Genomic DNA, 13,103 nt, shown 5'->3' with positions numbered 1-13,103 from the left:
GTCTCCAGGGATGGGACGTTCACCACCTCTCTGGGTGACCTGTTCCAGGGCTTACCACCCTTACTGTAAAAGAACTTTTCCTTATATCTAGTCTAAATCTCCTCTCTTTTAGTTTGAAACCATTTCCTCTTTCCTATCACAAGGTATCAAGGTGCTGAAGCACCTCTGCTTTGTTCGCCATTCTTACAGGCGTAAGCAGGGCAGGCAGAAGGCATTTTTATGCTAACTGCATAGATGCAGATAACTGCATCTGCACTGCAGGTGTTGTACTGTCTTTGCAGTATCAGTGTTCTCCAAACGATGCAACTTCTGTACACGATGCTGCCCCACAGAAAGCACGGACTGGCTGGCAATCAGCAGTGATTAAGGCACTGCAGTGATGTCTGAAACAGGCAGGAAAATCATAGAATCACAGAGTGGCTTGGGTCAGAAGGAATCTTAAAGATCATCGATTTCCAACCCCGTGCCGTGGGCAGGGCTGCCACCCACCAGCTCAGTTTGCCCAGAGTCCCATCCAACCTGGCCTTGAACGCCTCCGTGGATGGGGCACCCACAGCTCTCTGGGCAGCTGTGCCAGCACCAAATGAAGCATGGTGAGGCACTGTTTCCTGAAGCCATGTGCCCTCAGAGCAAGCAGTGGCACCCGCGAAATTCCAGGCAACCAGTGTGTGCCGCTGCATCAGAGCAAGGTGTTGACAAGGACTGGCCTCCTCCAGGCAGATGAATTAGATCAGGTGACAAAACCTTTGCATCCTGTTGGCTTATGTTACATACGGATCAGTGACAAGAAAAGGCAACTTGCGCTAATAAAATTTTGGACCAAAGAGCCAGCCCGGAGATAAGCAAGGAGAAACATTTACTCGTGCATGTTGATAGGCAGAGCTCTACCACTGTTTCCTGCATAACCAGGAGCAAAGTGCAGGCTGGAGCTCCACCTTGGCAGCGCGTTGTTACCTGCGGCTGTTGGGAAGAAAAGAGTCTGGCAGCTGGAGCTCAGCTGGCAGGAGGGAAACAGGAGAAATGAGGAGGGTTGGGCAAGCTGTTAAATGTCCCCGACCCGCTTAGCAGAGAGGCAGATTCCAGTAGAAAGGAGAGGGGCACAGTAGCAGGAGGTTACAAGGGTGAGAGAGAGCCACCCGGGATGAGCCACGATGAGCAGACGATGGCAGCAGCAAGGAACTTTTCCCAGTTGCGTTGGGGAGGAGAGGTTGGCTTTGAACTGTCTCCTAATGATTTCTATGCCTTTGGGTCAAAAACTAATAGCTGCATTTGTGCCTCATTTCACTCCTGTGCCTTAGAGCTTGTGTGAGTCACCGTGTCTGTGCCATGCTCTGTGCTTCATGGATCTCTCGGGCATCCTTGCGGCACCCGATTCCAGTAGGAGCCCCAGCACGTATCCTTCAAGGAAACCCTTCATGGGATGTTTTTCTGAGAAAACAAAACAAAACAAAAATAAATCAAGTTTAATGTAAAATGACACAAACTGGAGAAGAGGAGGCTCAGAGGAGATCTCGTCACTCTCTACAGTGACCTGAAATGAGGTTGTGACAAGGTGGGAATCAGCCCTTTCTTCCAGGTAACTGCAATAGGACGAGAGGGAATGGCCTCAAGTTGCTCCAGGGGAGGTTCAGGTTGGATATTAGTAAAGATATCTTCTCAGAAAGAGCAGTGCTGCAGCAGCACAGGCTGCCCAGGGAGGTGGTGCAGTCACCGTCCCTGGAGGTGTTCCAGAGCCGTGTGGATGTGGCACTGAGGGACGTGGTCAGTGGGCATGGTGGGGATGGGCTGGAGGTTGGACCAGGTGATCTTAGAGGTCTTCTCCAACTTTAATCATTCTACAGTTCTGTGATTTTATGGATCAACTTCTGAGAGTTCTCTGGAAGGACAACGTTTCTTATAGCTGCCTCTTGGTCTGTCAAAGACAAGGCATTGGCAAGCACTTCACAGAATTGTGCATAATGGCAAACAGGAGTTCTATGCAGGAGTGCTGTGCTTCAGAGAGAAAGGGTTAACAGCAGAGGCAGCTGTCTGGTTAGCAGTCTCAGATGGCACATACACATACCTAACAGGCAGCTGGGTTGTGTGAAAGGAAATCAACAGATTATGATTGTAGTCCCAGCTCCAAAGCTTTTTTGTGACTTCAGGAATGCTTTCCATCTCCTCTATTAAACTGAGATAATTCCCATCCCACAAGCATAGAACGAAGATTAATTCATTAATCTTTTCTTAAGTGGAAATGCACAGAGCCAGAGAAATACTGAGACAAAGCATCACGACAGAAATGACAGAGAGCAAGCACTAGCACATAGCACACCAGTGGAAACTGAGGGTTGGTTTGGCAGCGAAGGCACAGGAATTCTTGTTGACTATTCCATGCACACCACCACTGAGGCCTCTCCAGGATCTGCTGCTGCCCTGCCAAAAACGCCTTGCCAAGGGAGCTGCCCTCAACATCACCCATAGGGCAGAGCTGGTAGGGATGGGAGTAGGGGAGGATAGGTAGAAGTGGAGCAGGGTACCACAGAGCAACTCTGTTTTGCAGTATTTCTCAGGGAGAATATCAGACGTATCACAGATGTATGACTATCAGAGCGGACGGCTACCAAGTGCACACACAGATTTGTCTCCAAACTGTTTACTCCTAACCTGAATCCAGGCTGGATCCTGTAAGAAGCCACTTGAAGCATTCTGCAACATCTCGTGGGCAATATCTTCACCCGTGATCTCCATTCACAGCTGCCCCACTAAAATTAGGATGAAGATAAGGATGGAGACGCTTTTCTCCGAAGGAGCAGCATCCCAGCCACAAGGCTTTCTGCTTCTTTTCGAGCTGAGGGCAGACTGAACGCGTGCCTTCAGTGTTGTTTGACAGCCTGGCTCACTTTATCAAACCCAGTTGAGATGAATGAGACATGTGTTTACCCTCGGTGGGCGAGCAAACTGAAGCTGCGTGTAATTGTCCTCTGGGTGCCTGCCACTCCGTGGGGATTTGTAATCATTCCGAAAAAAAGAGATTTCCCTGTCACTGGAGGAGACAAACTGGCACCTCATAGCAAAAACATACCACTTAAAATAGCTTTTAACGTGGCCTTGAAGACTATTTTTGGATGAAGAAAAATGTGGTGTATGGGAAGACTGGAGCCAAGCATTGTAACTGCTACTTGCAGCCAAAAGCTGTACGGTTTTCTGAATGTCAGCAGACCTGTAGGGACCCACCAAGACCACCAAGTGAGTGCCGAGGCTCCAGAACACCCTGGAGAAGTAGAGCATGGCTTCCTTGTGTGTGCTGGCACATTGTGACCATCGCCATTTCTGGCTGATTCCTTTTCATCTGGACAGGCTGGATCAATGGGCTGAGGCCATTGTATGAGCTTCAACAAGACCAAGTTTCGGGTGCTGCTCTACGATCGCAACAACCCCATGCAGTGCTACAGGCCTGGGGCAGAGCAGCTGGAAAATAGTGCAGAGGAAAAAGATCTGGAGTGTTGGTTGACAGCTGGCTGAACATGAGCCAGCAGTGTGCCCAGGTGGCCAAGAAGGCCAATGGCATCCTGGCTTGTATCAGCAATAGTGCAGCCAGCAGGAGCAGGGAGGTGACCGTATCTCTGTACTCAGCTCTGGTGAGGCTGCACCTCAAGTACTGTGCTCAGTTCTGGGCCCCTGACTGTAAGAAAGACATGGAGACCCTGCAGTGTGTCCAGAGAAGGGCAGCAGAGCTGCGAGGGGTCTGGAGCATAGGTCTGATGGGGAGCAGCTGAGAGAACTGGGGTTGTTCAGTCTGGAGAAGAGGAGCTCAGGGGAAACCTTACTGCCCTTTACAGTGACCTGAAAGGAGGTTGTGCTGAGGTGGGCATTGGCCTCTGCTCCCAGGTAACAGCCATAGGATGAGAGCTGATGGCCTCAAGTTGCACCAGATTTCTTCTTGGGAAGAGCGGTGCTGCAGTGGCACAGGCTGCCCATGGAGGTGGTGCAGTCACCGACCCTGAAGGTGTTCCAGAGCCGTGTGGATGTGGCACTGAAGATGTGGTCAGTGGGCATGGTGGGGATGGGCTGGCTGTTGGACCAGGTGTTCTTAGAGGTCTTTTCCAACCTTAACCATTCTGTGACCGTTTTCCTCTGACACAGCGGTTACAAATAAGGGCCGATGTACGGCCTCAGGCTCCTGTTATGAGCAGTTACAAAGCAGAAACACGCCGCGAGGGTCCCACAGTGGATCCAGAAAGCTGATTGCCGCTCACCCAGTCAGCGCATCCCACCGCCAGGGCTTCGCTCAGCACGGCCTTCCGAGGCGAAGCCACCAACCTCACCCCCCCAGGGAGCAGCCTCGGACCCCCGCCTTCCTCCCGCAGAGAAGGCGCCGCATCCCGGCGGAAGGCGGCGGGCACACCGAGGCCGGATCCAGGCGGCCATTTTCCAGCCGGCGCCGGGCGCCCCGTGCCCCGCCGCGGCCCCGCCCCGCCCCTCCGCCCCTCCTCTCCCCTCGCCCCGCCCTTCGCCGTTGCCGAAGGTTGCCGAGCGGGGGTCGCGCGGCTTCGACACCTCCGGAGATTGCCGAGGGGCTTCGGCCCCGCCCCGGCCGCCGTCGAGCCCGTGACCGAGGCGCTCCGGTGGGTCGGAGCCCGCTGCGCTCGCACGCGGCTCCTCCGCCCGCTCCTTCTCGTCGTTCTCCTCCGGCGGGGCCGGGCGGCGCGGTGACAGAGCGGGGCGACCGCGGCGGGGGGCGGCCGGGGCTCCGGCGGCGCGGATGGCGGAGGGCGGCCAGCCCCCGCAGCAGCAGCAGCAGCAGCAGCCACAGCCGCAGCTCCTGACCGGCGGCGGCGGCGGCGGCGGCAGCGGCGGGGCCGCCCGCGGCGTGAAGCGGGAGCCGGAGCTGGAGCAACCCATGCCCGGCGGGGACGGCGCCGAGGGCGGCCACAGCAAGCGGCTGCGGACGGAGGCGGAGGCGGAGGGCGGCGGCATGCAGGTAGCGAGGCCGCGGGGCCCGGCCCGCACACGCACGGCGCCTCCCGGGGCCGCGCGGCGGGCGGAGGGCGCGGGGTGCCGCCGGGCGGTGGGGCGGCCCGCGGCGCCGTGCCCAGGTGCGGGCTGTGGCCGAGGCGTGGGTGCTTCCCTTTGTCTGTCTGCGCGTGGATCGCTTTATTATGGCAACCGGGCTGGGCTTTTTTTTTTTTTTTTTCCTTTTTTTTTTTTTTTTTTTCCTTTTTTTTTTTTTTTTTTCCTTTTTTTTTTTTTGGCTTCCGTTCCTCGCAGCGAACCTATGGTGGGAGCGCTTTGGGAGCCGCTCGCTGTATCCATCCCAACTTCTCCTCGCTCGCTCTCTCGTGCCGGTGAGAGTTTCAGCCTACTGCAGCGCATCCTCGGCTCCTCGCTCCTCTCGTTGTCCCGTGACTTTCCCTTCCCGTGCCCTGGCTGGTCCCCGCGGGCCCTCCTGGAGGCCTCTGCTCCCTGCTGGGTGGCACAGCCGCAGCCTCGCGCCTCTGAGAGAGCACGGGGAGCTGTGGGCCGGCTGGGGGAACCGGGGCTGTGCGGTGTGAGAGTCTGAGGGGCTCGGGGGAGAACTCATTGCTTCCTGCAGTGACCTGAGAGGACGCTGTGATGAGGGGGGGGGGGGGGGAGTCAGCATCTGCTCCCAGGTAACAGTGAGAGGGAATGGCCTCACTGTGCGCCGGGAGAGGTTCAGGTTGGGTATGAGGAAAGATTTCTACTTAGAAAGAGCGGTGCTGCGGTAGCACAGGCTGCCCAGGGAGGTGGTGGAGTCACCATCCCTGGAGGTGTTCCAGAGCCATGTGGATGTGGCACTGAGGATGTGGTCACTGGGCATGGTGGGATGGGCTGGACGTTGGACCAGGTGATCTGTGAGGTCTTCTCCAACCTTCATGATTCTGTGAAGCTGCAGCTTTGCCTGCACATAGGGCTTGGGCATGGCGTGAAGGTACTGAGTGCCACTGGGTGCTGTGCTGCTGTGGAAGGTGCACCAGTTGTGCTGCAGCTGATGCCAAGCTGGGTGGCATCCATGCGGACCAGTCAACCTAGTGACAGTTCCCCACTGAGGGACTTGAACTGGTTTAACAGCCCTAAAATTCAATTTTTCATATGTCTGTATCCATTAAATCTGTGCTCCACATTCAGATGAAGGAAAGCATTTTGCTGTCTGCTCATTGACTACTTTGAGGCACTAAGATTGCAATGGTGGGGCTTCTGATCTGGGCACACGCAGCTGTGTTAGCAGCAGCAGGGATGAATGGAGCTGGGTGTCAGTGTCCAACACTGCCCAACATTTGGGAAATCAAATGAGATGCAGTGTGTGAGTTCAGTTTTTAAGATTAAACGTGTTTATGAACAAAATAACTGTTCTTTGTAGTAGGGCCTCCATACTGTAGTTAGTTGGTATCCTTAGCATACGTTTAAACTTGAAATGTGTATGAATTGGGAAAGATTTTTCAGTCTTTTCAATGTAGAGGCTGAATATACACACATATCCATGTGTGTGTATATGTGTATGATATAAGCACACGTATGTAATATAAATACATATATATACACATATGTACGTGGCTTCATGTGGCGTTTTTCAGGATTAAAGAGAGTGGTTTATCTTTTTGGAGTATCGTGCCATGGTTGAAGGCACCAAATATTGAAGCCAGCCTTACAGATACGTTCTGCTCTAGGAGAATGTATTCTTGAATGTTTTGAAATTCTATATCTTTGTCCCAAAAAGTTAAAGCGTAACATAAGGTGGCTTTCCTCAGCATTTTTGTTCAGATGGTGTGGTCTTTTGAAGTACTTTGCTTTAAAATAACGGGTTCTTTTTAGTGAGTGCTCTGTGTTTGACTGTATGTAATGCTTACAAGCGGAATAAAGAGCCTATTCTTTGATTTTTTTTTTTTCTTTTTCATATGTACTGGAGGCTGGAAATAACACCAGTGACTGTTGTACCTTGTTTTTCCTGCAGATCCTGTCAATTTTCTACTTCCTGCTCCCGAGCCACAGGCTGCTGCTGTGCAAACTCGGTGACCTCGTGTTTCGAGGCTGATTGGGAGGGATCCCGGGGTGCCGTGCTTGCCACGGCTCCTTCCGCGCACAGCTGATGGCGGAGGATGTGAACGTGGCTTCTGGTGCTGGGAGAAATCATTTAGCTATAGCAATTAGTAATGCACTGGTAGAACTAATAGTGGTGTCTGGTAACGTGAAATATCGAGCCTAGTCTATGAGAAGATAAGATAGCAGCTGGTTGCTAAGAACTTGAGGCTAAGAGTGCCTGAAAGCTGCTAGTAACCCTTATGTTTATGGGGCTTCTTGCTTTTTGCTGCGTGCTCAGACAGCTTATGCTGTTAGGGTTTCATTATCTAATCCATCTCTGATCAGGCCGGATAAACGGTGTTTGGCCAACGCTGATCTTGTTAGGAGGGTGGTGCAAAGCTGCTTGAGTTGGGATTGGGACAAATCGGATCATGGCTGCTATCTGCTCCTGGGACTGATTTCAGTTAATCGTGGCATGGGAGGAATGGTCGTGTACAACCTGCTGCTTTCCAGCTCCATTTAGTCTGTGAGTGGCAAAAACCTCTGGCCAGGAATGTCTCCTGAAAGTATTTGGGTGTGTTTGTAAGCTTTGGAAAAGAAGGGCCCCAGAGGTACTGCTGCTTTTTAACTGTTTAGATACTAGCTAGGAGTGGGATCGCTCACTGCTTGCAGGCTTGGGAGAGCTGATTGATTTCGATCAGTCTGCTGATCTGCGTAGAAATAGCCCCTAATAGAGGGAGAAAACATCATGCTGACCTAAGTCACTGGTGAAACTGCATCCCAAAGCAGTTGTTGATGCAGCTGTATTTGGTGCTTTTCAGACGGGGTTGACTGCTGCACAGATGGAAGGGAAAGTACCCCTGCAGTAATCTTGTTATTCATTGTACGAGGAACACTGGGAATAGTGGCAAGTGGGGAAGAGCCCCTTCTTTCTCTTTGGGGCTGTAGATGAGGGTGTCAAGTCGAGATGCTGTGTTCCTTCCCCATCGTTGTGCTAGAGGTGTGCCAGCTGGCTTAAGGTGCTGAGGGAAGTTGTTATTAAACTAGCTTGTAGCTTTGCGTCGGGTTGAATGAGTTGATTTGGTCCCCAAGGTGAATTTTGATTTAATTTTTCTGAGATCTGCTCTGGTTAGTGAATTAAAAGTGTGTCTGACAGTAACGTGGTAGGAGTTAGATGCACAGTGTGTAGAATTGATCCTTGTTCAAGAACAACTTCTGTGTTCGGTATCCCTGAGTCCCTGGGATGAGGCTGATCAGGGAAGATGGTTAATGCAGCTTCTGGTCTGCATCTTATCTAGTCCATGTGAATCTAGTCCTTTTAGTGGCAGCAGCAAGTGTCTTCATGTTGCCATTCAGGGATGTCAGTGTACGATTTGTAGAGATGGCTGATGCTTCTGAGATCAGTTACAGGAGAGCTCCAGGCAGGGATGCAAAGGCTGTTGCCAGTTTGACTGAGGTGAAAATTCCTGCGTGGTCTGAAATGGAGCCGTATGCTTAACCTTGAGTGGCGCACATGGAATGGATCTCAACAACTGGCATGCTCCACAGTTTCGTGGTTCAAACTGTGGACCCTCACTGGTTCTTCAGAGGAGGATGATCCAGACGATGGATCTGCTGATAATTTCCAAAGTTGGCTTTGAGCTTTATGAGTAGAAGGGCTGACTGGGGCTGTGAAACAGAAGGGGCCTGTGAACAACAGCTTCTGAACCATGTGTGACCCTGCAGAAATTGGAATATTTAAATCTTATGGAGGGGAACATCTAGTTCCAGTCAATCGTGGAAAACCTGTGTAATCAGGTTAGCTTTCCCTCCCTTTTATTATTCATGGTGCGACCATCTTTGTAGAGAAGGAACAAAGCAAGGGGTCCGAGATATCCCAGAAGAGAAATGGAATTCCAGTTCTAAAAAGCTGACCCTGCCTCGAGTCCAGGATGAGGTTCCTGGGATGCTATTTGGACAGACTATTGTGGAGGTGCTGAGGCATAATGAATCACCTTTTCCTTTGTTGTTACTTCTCTGTTTGCTTTTGACCTATGGTGGGTTTTGTTTTGTTTTGTTTTTGTTTTAAATATTTGAGCGTTCGGAGTTACCTGACACTGTCTGGGAAGGCTTAGAAAATCTCCAGTTCAAAGCAAACCTTTGGCACGCAGGCTGAAAGTTGGGATTATAGAGGTGCTGAGAGCACTTTAAAGTTGGCTCTTTTCCTGCCGTATTCAGGAAAATGGAAAGCCCCAGTAAAGTATTCTGGATACTTTAGTACCCCTGCAGGCGCTGCCGGTGTTCCTCTTTGCATTTCAGAGGTTTGTGTTCAGAGGTGATGGCTGGAGTTGAGAGGTTGGAAGCTGAGCAGAGGTCTGGCTCTGCTGGCGATGGTTTCCTTCTGCATGTGTGTACCAGCTGTACACATACGCTTGCTAATTTTTCTTTTTCAGAACTCCCATTAAGACACACAAGCGTGCTGGTATGCTGCAGGCTGCCTGCCCTCTCTTTTTGCAGGAGCTGAGCGCAGAGTGGCATGTCTCTTGGTCTCAGTTGGCTTTTTCTCCCAGGCAGTCTATCAGCAGGGCTCCCACTCGCTCTCTGGCATCTGTGGCTCTCCTCTCTGCTTTCAGGTAATAAAAAAAACCCAAACAAAGTAGAACCAAAGGTAGGCCAGTGGTGAGCGACGTGTGTGGAAGCGGTGGACCTGAGCAAGGCTCTGTGTGTGGGCTAGGGGCCCCCTGGGACCTGCTAAAGGGCTGCTTGCTGGTAGCTTGTGAAAATAAGCCTATAGCTGGTGGCCTTTGGGCTGCTGCATGGGAACCTCTGGCCCTTAGGGTGTTTTTGGTAGAAATTGTTGTAAAACCTATCAGTTTGTAACTGCTGGCTTGTCTTGTGACGTGGGTGCAAAACTTCAGTTTTCAGTCAAGAGAAAGAGAAGTTGGTGTTTTGGCTGCCTGGAAACTTGTTGTTTAATTTGCCAATCTTGGATATTACTTGACCTTCTCTGTGTGCTTTTAAAAAGCCGTGACTAAAGGATCAGAGGAACATCCAGAAGTGGAGTGAGAGGAGCAATTAGAGGTAACGAGTTCCAGTTCATTGAAGCATCCTGTTGATCTACATTTTACAGTGGTATTGAATGGAGGCTGGAGTGTAGCTGTCATGAGATAATCCCAATGTTTAGGGATTAGTTGCTTGACTGCGTTTTGGGCCTTAGCTGCCTTTGCTCTCCAGTAAATTTAATTTTGCCTGCAATCTTTTCTTAAGTCAAGAAAGTGCTGGTTTGCAAGATGTGCGTTTATTTCCCTAAGGGTGCTTCCCCTCCGTTTCTCTTTTGTGAGTGCACCACCATTTTATAGAACCACAGAATCATTTAGACTAGATAAGATCTCTAAGATCACCTGGTTCAACTGTCAGCCACCCCCACCATGCCCACTGACCTTGTCCTCAGTGCCACATCCACACAGCTCTGGAACACCTCCAGGGTTGGTGACTCCACCACCTCCATAGGCAGCTCCAATGCATCACCGCTCTTTCAGAGAAGAAACTGTTCCTAATATTCAGCCTAAAATTTCCACAGTATGTCCTGGAAATGTTGCAAAGATCCAGGCCCAGTGTTGGCAGGGGCCTTGTGAACCTTCCTTGCTGGATGTGGGCTGTGCCACTATGCTCACCTGCAGTGTTCCTTGTGATTTCTCATTTCTGGATGGTGCCCAGGGATTTTAGGAAGACACTTGTGAACAGTTTTGTTCCCTTTCTCATTTGGCTTGCTGTGTAAACATACAGCATTTGTCGAAACCACGTGCAGCAGCTATAGCTAGAAAGAGGGAAAATGGGACTCTAACTTATCAGTGGCAATATGATGTATTTACGTAGCTGTGAAATAAGAAAGATTGTCGTACAAAACTCCTGTTGTTTAATGAGGGCCAGCAGCTGAATTTGAGCTTGATCCAGTGTCTCTTTGGATACAGCCGTGCGATTTCCATTAGCTCACTTGGTGAGACATTGATGTTCAATCGTCTATACCATTGCCACCTACAACCTTTGGAGAGTAGGCAAAGGGTATTTGTGATTCGTACCAATTAGAAAACAGGGCATGAGATCTTTTACTCACATCCCTGGTGCTGGACAGTGGGATGTTGTTATAGTGGCTGTGCCTTCCCATTGCTGCTGCTTGTTTCTGCCTTTGTCTAGGAGAGTTCGCTGTGCAGGAAAATTGGATGCTTTCTTCAAAGAATGTGGGCTAGAAGCAATTGTTGCTTTTTCTTTATGACTTTCTTGGGTTTTATCTGCTCGTAATTGCCTCGGCAATAATGCAAGTATTACTTAGCATAGAAATGGGGAACAGCATGCACCATTTAAGGGGAGGGAAAAAAAAAAAAAGCAGCAGCACATCTTACCCTGTGGCTATATGTAGCTAAATTTCCATTAATAGAGAAGCTAAAGAAGCAACCTTATGTGGCGTTTCTGTCTGTTGCAAACATCAAAACATTTTCCCTAGAGGCTCCCAAGCCCTGGGATCTGGATCCAGCTCAGGTTTCTTGCAGGGCTGTGTGCTCTACTTGCACGGGTTTTCCGCAGAACTCTTCTCCTGGAGAGGAGATCCTCGCAGGTGCCTGGGGTGGCTGTTGCTCTGGGGGTGATAGCCAGGAATAAAACCCCACCAAGGCTTTACAAGGCTTGATTTAGCACGATGTGGGCTGAGAAAAGGCTGGAGCTGTCATCCCGAGTCTGTAATTTGCTGCTGGTGGTTGCCGTTTCCGCGCTGGCAGTGGGGTGGGAATGTTGTTTTTTTTGAGTCCAGAGAGTTGGCCTCCACAGGGCCCGCCTTATCTTTTCCCTTGGGTCTGAGTCTTGCAGGCAAGAGGGCTGGAGGGGATGCTCTTGGATGGCAGGGCATGGGAGGTGGTGCTTCAGAGTAGTTCCTGCCCTGCGCTGATTTGTGTTCTGTCTCTTTTGCATACTCTTCACAGGAAAGAGAAATGAGGAGCTTCTCCATTGCCCTTCTCCTCCTGTTCCAGAAAGAAAGAGGCTGCTGTCTTGTGTTTGCTGCCAGTTAGAAAAGCTGTGGAGTGAAGCTGAATGGGGATGGAGTACGTGTGCAGATGTTGGGCTCTGGGTGCTTCTGAAAGCTCAGCTTTTGAGTAACTTGTGCTGATTTCTGGTATTCAAGACATTTAGGTGATGCTTTATCTGGTTCTGTGATAAAGCGAGGCACTGGGAGGAGAACCTGAGCTGATGCTGATGGCATCTGGGTGAATTTGCTCCCTATGGAATCCTAGCTGAGTGGCTGTGTGCTGTGTTTTTATAGATGACCTCATCTCTAAGGGCGTCAAATGGATAACACTCACTGAGGTGCTGTTAAATCTAGAGGGAGTTTTGTTATCAGATGAAATGGGTACAAGTTCAGATTGAGAGCTGTTCAGTATTTCATTTCTTGTTTTCATCTGATGTCTGACCCCAAATCGTATTTACCACAGATAATCTAAACCTGCACTGAATACAAAACTATTAATTTTTAATGGTCTTTTCTATGGTACTCATCTGTGTACGTGGGTACTTCACAGCTACTAATGATCTTATTTTTCCTGTTTTCCTGAGAGGTAGAAAAGATACATTATCTTTTATTGTAGGAAATGAGGAATTGAGGTACTGAGAATATGGCCTGTTTGCAAAAATCTCATTAACAGCTTGCAGCCTGACTCTTTTTCATTCTTACTTTTATTTGTTTTTACTGTAGCTGGTGGGTCTGTGGTAATGTGTAGACATTTGATCTGCAGCTCTCTGCAGTTTCCACTGCTGCCACAGGCTGATCTCTAAGTGTGCCATGTTGGGTAAATACAAAGTGATGTAGTTTTCATTTGGGGAGAGTAAAAAAAAAAAAGTGGAAAAGCTTGAACTAGGTAACATGGCCATCACTGTAAAGGAACTTTGCTTGTAAGGTGAGTGGGGTTTGAAACCTAACTTCCTAAGTAGAGGGGATGCTGTTAACTCAAAACCCATCTATCTCTCAGTTTCTGCAGTGATGGGCAAGTGCATTGCACAGCCATTTTTCTTCTCTGATCACAGTCCTTCCTGGGTGTAAATGAAATAACAGTCAGGAA

At 50.1% G+C, this 13,103-nt stretch overlaps 1 protein-coding gene across 10 annotated transcripts in view; it reads left to right on the top strand.

Annotated features, from left to right (window-relative positions):
* Positions 1-4,744: 4,744 nt before the first annotated feature.
* Positions 4,745-13,103, top strand: part of RBFOX2 (RNA binding fox-1 homolog 2) — a 162,924-nt gene continuing 154,565 nt past the window's right edge. For 7 of the 10 annotated variants that reach the window (XR_008202692.1, XR_008202696.1, XR_008202694.1 and 4 more), the window contains exon 1: positions 4,778-4,963. Coding sequence is in view for 4 of the 10 variants with exons in the window: in XM_052668258.1 (XP_052524218.1) it covers positions 4,883-4,963 (81 nt within the window). In the remaining 6 variants the exon portion in view is untranslated. Of the gene's footprint in view, positions 4,964-13,103 lie in introns of all 10 variants that reach the window. The other 3 variants (XM_052668249.1, XM_052668250.1, XM_052668252.1) reach the window with 1 other exon arrangement.

This window comes from Tympanuchus pallidicinctus, unplaced genomic scaffold (assembly GCF_026119805.1).
Source record: "Tympanuchus pallidicinctus isolate F22 unplaced genomic scaffold, pur_lepc_1.0 scaffold8, whole genome shotgun sequence".
Taxonomy (NCBI): domain Eukaryota; kingdom Metazoa; phylum Chordata; class Aves; order Galliformes; family Phasianidae; genus Tympanuchus; species Tympanuchus pallidicinctus.
Note: the sequence above shows the minus strand (reverse complement) of the source record. Positions and strands in the feature narration are given on the sequence as shown.